The 9,194-nt window shown below is 35.3% G+C and overlaps 1 protein-coding gene across 2 annotated transcripts in view; it reads right to left on the bottom strand.

Annotated features, from left to right (window-relative positions):
• COG5 (component of oligomeric golgi complex 5) overlaps positions 1-9,194 on the bottom strand; it is a 146,031-nt gene that overhangs the window by 129,342 nt on the left and 7,495 nt on the right. For both annotated transcript variants that reach the window (XM_012720930.1, XM_004676929.2), the window contains exon 5: positions 8,533-8,602. In XM_012720930.1, the coding sequence (XP_012576384.1) occupies positions 8,533-8,602 (70 nt within the window). The remainder of the gene's footprint in view (positions 1-8,532; positions 8,603-9,194) is intronic.

Here is a 9,194-nt window from a genome sequence, read left to right on the forward strand (position 1 = left end):
CCCTGCCCGGAGGTGACCACATGGAGGTGTGGCAGACCTCTCCTGACCCACTGCTCCCCTCAGCAGTGTACTTTGTCGATCTGCCTGTTCTATTCCCCGCTCTGTCTCTGGTGAAGCCTCTCATCACCCCTGCGCCTCTGGCCTGCACCCCAGTTCTGTATGCACAAATAAATCTTTAAAAAAAAAAAGTTTACCTGATACTTTTCTAACTATCATCTGAAATACTTAAAATAATAAAATGCCAAACAAGAATCTCCCCCTGGCAACTGGAAGATTTGAACATCTTTATCATTTATTAATGTATTTATTTTCTGAATAAGTAATATAAGCACATACTTCAAAATTCAAAAGATTAAAAAGAATATAATTTTCCCTCCGGGGCCCTCCTTGGTGGACACAGCGGGTTAAAGCACAACACTAAGAGTTAAAGCCACTTCAGCATAAGTTTGATCCCCACCTGCCCTGGAGGTGACCCACATGGCGCGGCAGACCTCTCCTGACCCGCCCACTGCTCCTCTCTGAAGTGTACTTCGTCAGTTCTGCCTGTGGTGCTCCCCACTCCGTCTCTGGTGAATCCTCTAACCCCCCCACCCCCACACACATACCTTTGGCCTGTACCTCAGTTCTGTATGAATAAATAAATACATCTTAAAAAAAAAAAGTTTCCCTCCTATCTCTTCTCGTAACTACGCACTTAACCATAAACAAGCACTGTTACCAGTTTTTTCTTGGTCAGACAGCAATTTTAGATGAACCATTTTGAATGCAGCATCCCTAGCAACCATTCCTCTGAGAACCTAAATATATCTTGAGGAGAAATACCATATCTTACTCTGGTGTAACCACTAAGAACTGATTTCCAGAATTTTCCACTACAGACCCAATAAAAGATAAGTCTTTCAACATAAAATCTTTGGGTTTATAATCTAATGATTTTACTTTTAACTATATGTAATCTGTCACCAAGTTTTATTGATTATTCTTCTGGCTTATAACATGATTATTATATCACTTCTATTACCACAAGCATCAACCTAATGTAAATATCACTTTTACTCTAACACTGTGGTATGCTGGCCAGTTTTCCAGTTTCTTACTGAAATCCAATGTGCCATGTGTAGCTTCTTAGAAACACAAGTTTCTGGCATTCCTTTTCCATTTTTATAGACTTTAGAGTTTCGCTTCTAGCAGATTATACAGAATCTTAACAGAATTTGCAAAATTCTGTCAATAAGATCTACTGTGTCTTGATTTCAATCAAATGCCTTTTCCTTTCATTCCTCATTTTTTAGACTTTAACTGTCACATATAAAATAAGCATATTATTCAGCACTAATAAGAAATGAGCTACCAAATCACAAAAAGACATGGAGGGAACTTAAATGCTCACTACTCAGTGAAAGAAGTCAATTTAAGAAGGGTACATACTACATGATTCCAACAACATGGCATTCTAGAAAGGAAAGACTATCTATATAGTAAAAGTAATTAAAAATAAATAAATTTCATTGCCTATCAGGGACTGGTTGGATGAATAAGCAAAGCACACAGAATTTTTAAGGCAATGAAAACTCTCATACTGATTAATTTACATATGTACAGACCCATAAAATGTACAACAAAAAATGCGAATTCTAAAGAACACCGTGGAATTTGTGTAGTAATAATACACCACTGCAGGGTTATCAACTGTAACAACTGTACCACTCTAGTGGCGGATATTGTACAAGAGGAAGTCAAACGTGGGGGCAGGGGTATATGGAAATCCTCTGTATCTTCCTCCCAAATTTGTTGTGAATCTAAAACTGTGCTAAAAAAATATTATTTGAATATGTATTTAAGCATATACTTATATATATCATTTCATACTTATATACAATGAATACAAATTTTTATATCCATGTATCACATAGAAAATCACATACAGAAATTAAAGCTAAATGGAGTAGGAATCACCATCCAGATTAGGCAACCAAAGCATAATCAGCCACCACAGAAGTCCCCCATGGGTCCTCTCCTATAATCAGTGTAGCTGCCCTCCTACCCTCTATACCATCCCACATAAGAGAAACTACAATTACTACTTTCATGGTAATCTTCCTTACTTTTATTTATGGTTTTATTATTTATTAAATGTTTATATTTAAATTCTACCTTTTTTTTTTAAGATTTATTTATTTGTGCATACAGAACTGAGGTACAGGCCAGAGGCTCAGGGGCAGCGAGAGGCTCCACCAGAGACAGAGTGGGGAACAGAACAGGCAGGTCGACGAAGTACACTGCTGAGGGGAGCAGCGGGCGGGTCAGGAGAGGTCTGCCACGCCATGTGGTCACCTCTGGGCAGGCGGGAATCGAACTCATTCGGCTTCAGCTTCCCAGTGCTGTGCTTTAACCGCTGTGCCACCAGGGAGGGTCTAAATTCTACCATTTAACTTTGCCCTTTTTAAATCTACAGATTCCCTCACCATCTATTTTTTTGCAACTTACAGAATATATTAGATTATCTGTTCTACAGTAATTTTCACAAACTGCATTCCCAGAGGCTCCTTCCCACTTTCCACTGTCTTCTACATTTCTATTCTACATTAATAGCTGGGTATACATGGCTTCAGCAGATTTAGGTCAATATTTTTGGTAAATTTGTTTCTTAGGTGGTACTGTATTTATAATATATATATTCTCTGTTTTTGTGATGCTCAGTGTCAAAATCCATTAAAATAACAATGATTGCAAAATTCTAATTCTATTGATTTGTCGTTCATTTCTAGCATATAAAATTTCTCTGTAAACATAAACTGTCTCATCTACTATCTGTTTACCCAATGGTATTGTTTATACAACAAAAAAATGAATAAATACTTGATCCTTTCCATTGGAAAGTGTTTAAAATTGAGGACTTTTCTAACCAAGATAAATAATAAGTGAGTTTTGTTTTGATTTTATTATATAAATGTAAACATAATAAAGAACATTAATTCATTGTAGCTCTTGGTGTTACAGATATATACTTTGTCCTATTTTGGCCAATAGGAAACTCTGAGGGTAATCGGCTTTGCTGGCTCCCCTGAGACTGAGAAGTGCGCAGGAGATGAGATTTCAATGCTAAAACTGAGATAGTTGGTCACCTTTGAGCCTCTTCAAGTCACCTCCTGAGTCCTCTCATCATGAATCTAGTAGTTATTAATAGCTTTCTTGGTATAATATAGCACAAAAATATTCTAGAATTGTTTTATAGATTATATGCCCCAGACCCACAATCAAAGATTTCTCAAAAAGTCCCGCTTTCTTTTAAAAAGAAACAGTATTTCAAGAACACATTTTGGGAACTATATTTTCTCATTTCTTGGATCTTTCAGTAGCCATTGGTAGGAAACGTTGGAATTAAAATATCAATAGTCATTTGCTTTCCAGTACATATAAGACATGCTCAGATTACTACTATACAATATATAGTTCCTCTATATATAAATATATGAGACATATACCATTTAGAGGTAAAAATCAAAATATCTCGAGTTCATATACTAACACTTCCAATTAAAAATCAGAAGTCCAGAGTATTTACTGAATCTTCCAACTTAAATCTGTATGTTATTTCTCCCACACTGAAAATCCTGACTCACAAAGATATAACAAATCAGAATCATTGAAGATTATTCATTTACTTTACTTGCACAATATACACAAGAACATCTGCATAACAAGCCAACAATGCAAGCAAAAACAACTGATAGTTTTAAAAAATTGTTTTGCACATGCTTTCCCCAGTTCTTTCAGTTGAATTTAATTTCTCTGTCCAAACAAAACTATGATAAAAGAATATACATATAAAGCATAAGTATATAAAAAGAGAAAGGTTTTATAAATTATTTTCCCCTTCATTTGAGTGTTTTATCATTCTTACATAATTTCAAAGTCTAAAAATCACATTAAAAACTGAAAAGCTAAAAAATTTGTATGACTTAAAATAGGTTAAAAGATAAAAACTTACACAGTATGTGAAGTATATCTCAAAGCTTTTTTTAACTTTTTGATTAAGAGTGTTAGAAACTTGTAAAATGTGAAAGTTAAAAACTCATTTTCTTATATAATTTAAAAGCTAAAAAATTTAAATGTTCTATGTAAGGGATAATAAGCTCTTCAAAATTTCTTTCTGAAAAACTCTGAAGCAATTCAGAAGCAAACAATGTCACTAAAATGAACTAAAATAGAGATGATTCTTTGGGTGATAATTAAATTCAACTCATGTATTCATGTATATAGATGAAGTCAGAAGTTCCTGCTTGAAGAAAGAAAGGCTTTCTGGTAAGAGAGTGAAATGTTGATAAAAAGTAAAAAGAATTAAGTGCAAAATTACTTTATTCTAATTAAGGGTACAATCATTGAGATTTTTACCTTCAATGAAAAACAACTTTCTTATTTGCTTGCTTTCTTATACCAAAGACACTTAAATGAATTAGCAACTCAAAGAATAAAAAAATTAAACAAGACAATTAAAGTACAATGGCTAGACAAAGTGAACAGAATAAAAACTTTTTCCATTACTTAAAACATAAATAAGGTTCTGTGGCTCATCAGGTTAAAGAACAGCATTATGAAGCTAGCCACAGCTGCTTCAGCATGAGTTTGATCCCCAGCCAGGGAGGTGACCCACAAATGTGCAGCAGACTTCTCCTGTCTCCTGCCCGCTTCTCCCCTCAGCAGTGTACTTCGACAATCTGCCTGTTCTGCTCCCCACTCTGTCTCTGATGAATCCTCTCACCACCCCTGCACTTCTGGCCTGTACCCCAGTTCTGTATGCATAAATAAATAGTCTTTAAAAAAAAAAAACATAAATAAGTTTCCAAGAAGCACTTATTCCTCAAAACAGTTTGGAAGACCACAAACTTCTAAGATGAGCTTTTCTTCCTGAAGTAAGATGCCTTTAAGTTGATGCAGGAAAAATTAAATACTAGAATAAAGATGCCAAAACTGACCTAGACACATTGCTTTTTCTCTTCTATCCATCCCTTTCTTTCTTTCTTTATAATAATTTGGCCAAAATCATTCAACTTAGCTGTCACTACAGTTTAATGCTGTTTACAATTAGAAAGTAGAAAATTAGGGCTATTATTTAATGAGAAAATATGTTACTAAACAGTCCTCATTTCTTATGTTCCACCTCTTATGCTTACAGGACTATAAAGAACAAAGTTTCTAAAAAAATAAAAGAAACTGGGCCCTCCCTGGTGGTGACGTGGGTTAAAACACACCACTAAGAAGCTTAAGCCACTTCCGCATGAGTTCGATCCCACCCCCCCCAGGTGACCACATGGCGCAGCAGACCTCTCCTGACCCGCCCGCTGCTCCCCTCAGAGGTGTACTTCCTCGATCTGCCTGATCTGCCTGTTCTCCTCCTGCTCTGTCTCTGGTGAATCCTCTCACTCTCCGCATCTCTGGCCTGTACCCACCCCAGTTCTGTATGAATAAATAAATAAATCTTTTAAAAAATAAAAAAATAAAATAAAGGAAACTATCATACTATCATAGAGTCATAGCATTTTAGAGCTGGAAGAAAATTCACAGATCTAGTGTGGACTTTCACTGGAAAAAAAAAAAAAAAGAATACTGCACCCACACTACAGCACAGCAACAAAAATGATGATTCCATGAAGTAAAGAATTCCCTTATTATGGGAATTATTTCACAATATCTCAATATACAGGCATGAAATCACCACCTTATACAATTTGAACTTATACAATATTATATACTAACTGTATTTTGGTAAAGTTGAGAAAAAAGACAATTACATTTGTTCATTATCATGCAGGTAATTGAAAAATAGTGCTCCAGGCCTCAAAACTCCTAGTCCAATGCTCTTCACCCATTTTCTAAAGCTAAATTTTGTTTTATACTTTTTTTGCCTATATAATACTTGAAAAATAGGAGTTGCATTTTCTTGTTTTATATATTCCACAAATGAAAAGCATAAAATACTAAATTTAAAGAAAGAAATCCTGCTTCACAGTCTTAATGTTGCTGCATCCTGGCTATGTGAACTTTTAACATGGAGTTTTCGGCACCTTATTCACCCATAAAATTATGTATAAAACTTCTAAATATAATTATAAAATCTCAGAGACATTATGAGTTTAAAAAATTGTTACAGTGGGGGCACAGATCAAGGAACAAGTAACTTTATTCACCTCTTAAACATTTAATAAAGTCCTGGCATATAGCACTATGCTAAAACTAGATTAAAATATTAACATTATCACAATCCTTAAGAAGCATAGTCTTATAGGAGAATATAAGAAGAAAGTTATTAAAAAAGTACTATAATGGCAGTATGCACATGTTATTAAAAGAACCAGAAAAATGAAAATGGAATTTTTGGTTTGCCAAAAGGAAGGGCAAAAGAGAGGACTCCACAAAAGAGTTGACATCAATTGGAATCTGTTGAGCAACAAGAACATTCTAAGTTAGGGCAGGAAGAAAATATACAAAGAAATGAATATGAGAATTTCTAGAAAGGTGAGTAGTTTTGTGTGGTTATTGTCCAGGGAAAAAAAAACTTTTAAATGACAAAAGGTAACGTTAATAAAAGTGCCATATTGAGGACTTGAGAGTTCATTCTAATTTCTTGCTAAGGAACTAGAGACTAATTTTATCAGGAGAATACAATCTGATGTTTTATGAAAAAGATCAGACATGGGCCCTCACTGGTGGTGCAACAAGTTAGGATGCATCACTGTAAGCTGGCCACAGCAGATTCAGTGCAAGTTCCATCCCTGCCCCGGAGGTGACCCACATGGCACAGCAGACCTCTCCTGTCTCCTGCCCACTGCTCCCCTCAGCAGTGTACTTTTGTCAATTTGCCTCTTCTGCTCCCCACTCTCTCTCTAGTGAATCATCTCACCACCCCCTGTACCTCTGGCCTGTATCCCAGTTCAATATGTATAAATAAATAAATCTTAAAAAAAAAATCAGACATGAGTTTACTATTGTTGGTAATAGACTGCGTTAGTAAGTAGCTTCCTATTGAAATGCTGTATAAAATGAAAAAAAGTAAAATTGCCTCAAAGGCACCCAAAAAATGATAATACAAATTGGAATATCAAAATAATACAGTAATTACTGTATCCAGTAATACAAAAGAGGAGAGTCCTGAGAGAAAGGAAGCACCTTTAAGCTAATAATACTTTCCAATCCTGCAAACAACTAACATTTTTATAGCTTCTGAGACAAAATGGGGCAAAATGGTGACAAGGAAATAAACAAATAGCAACTCTTATATACTATTAGAATGCAAGACATAACTACTTAAAAAATATTTTGGCATTAACTAACAAAATTAAAGATCAGAAATACTATAACCCAACAATTTTATTGCTAAAATACATCTTAGAGAACTGATGGCCTACATAAGCCAGAGTAGTTCTACAAAACTATTCACAGCAGTATATTCTTAATTAGCCCTAAGATGCACACAATTCAAAAGACCTAAATAAATGCAGATTTATTCATGAATTAGAAGACTATTTAATAGTATTAAATGTCAATTTTCCCCAAATTGATCTATAAATGAATGTATTTCCAGTCAAAATCCTAACTGGTTTTTGAGTAAAAATTGACAAGCTCATCCTAATACTTTAATGGAACTGCAAAGGAATTAAATAGTATCCTTTTTCAACATTTTTTGGCTCTGATTGAGGCATTTCAGTACTGATACAAAAGCAGGAAGCTGGGTCAACTGAAGGCAGCAAAATCTAAAAATAATCCCATACACACAGCAGTGCATAAGTCTTTTCATTTTTCATATTAGAGTCTTTGTATTCCTGGGTAAATATCTAGCAATGGTATTGCTGGATCGCATGGTATTTCTACCACACAGTTGTGTCTGGGAATACAACCCCAATGGCAAAGGAAACAAAAGCAAAGGTAAGGAAATTGGACTATATCAAAATAAAAGGCAGTATTAACTCAAAAGAAATCACCTTAAAAACAAAAAGGCAACCTACAGAAAGAAGATACATGCACATCACATCTGATAAAGGGTTCATTTCCAAAATGTATTAAGAATTCATACAACTCAATGATAACTGAAAAAAAATCCAACCAAAAAATGTTCAAAAGACCTAAATAGATACTTTTCCAAAGAAGATAATCAGATACAGGCATATGGAAAATGTTCACTTATTACATAGGAAATACAAATCATAATCACAATGAGCTATCATATCACCCCTCTAATAATGACCTATATTAATTAGACTAGAAACAAATGCAGAAAGGAAGTGTAGAAAAAAGAACTCTCATTCAATATTGTTGAGAATGTAACACAGCACAGCCTCTACAGAAAGGTATGGTGATTCCAAAAATGTTACAAATTTTGTATTTTTAAACTGGATATCTTATGATAAAGCTTTTTGATGTTTTTCTCTGTTTCTCTTATATTTCTTTATCTCTTCAGGAATTACACTACTGAAATCTTTCCAGTTATAAAAACAAAATGAATAAAGTATAAAAAAATGAAAAATGAGAATCTACCTGAAGTCTTGCTAGTTGTGCGGTACGGGCGACTATTTTATTGTATGGCTCAACAATTTTTGCTTTCATCCTGAAGGAAAAAAAAAAGTAACAATAAAATCTTCAAAATATCAATGGACAATGGATAGGGCCCTTCCTGGTGGCACAACAGGTTAAAGAACAGCACTAAAAAGCTAAGGCCACTTCCACATGAGTTTGATCCCAACCCTGGAGATGATCCAAATGGCGTGGCACACCTCTCCTGACCCACCCACTGCTCCCCTCAGCAGTGTACTTAATCTATCTGCCTGTTCTGCTCCCCACTTTTTCTCTGGTGAAGCCTCTCACCATTCCTGCATCTCTAGTTTGTACCTCAGTTCCTTATGTATAAATAGTAAATCTTAAAAAAAATGGATAAAAATATATCTTTCCAGGGACTTCCCTGACGGCACAAGGAGTTATGTCTCAACCCTATGAAGCCATCAGCAGCCATTGCAGCATGAGTTCGATCCCCAGCCAGGGAGCAGACCCACAAGCACAGCAGACCTCTCCTGTCTCACCCACTGCTCCCCTCAGCAGTGTATTTCAGTCAGTCTGTCTGTCTGCTTCCCACTCTGTCTCTGGTGAATCCTCACTCGCTCACTCTCTCTCTCTCACAAACACACACACACACATACCACCCC

Source organism: Condylura cristata, unplaced genomic scaffold, assembly GCF_000260355.1.
Source record: "Condylura cristata isolate star-nosed mole 26May11 unplaced genomic scaffold, ConCri1.0 scaffold00005, whole genome shotgun sequence".
Taxonomy (NCBI): Eukaryota; Metazoa; Chordata; class Mammalia; order Eulipotyphla; family Talpidae; genus Condylura; species Condylura cristata.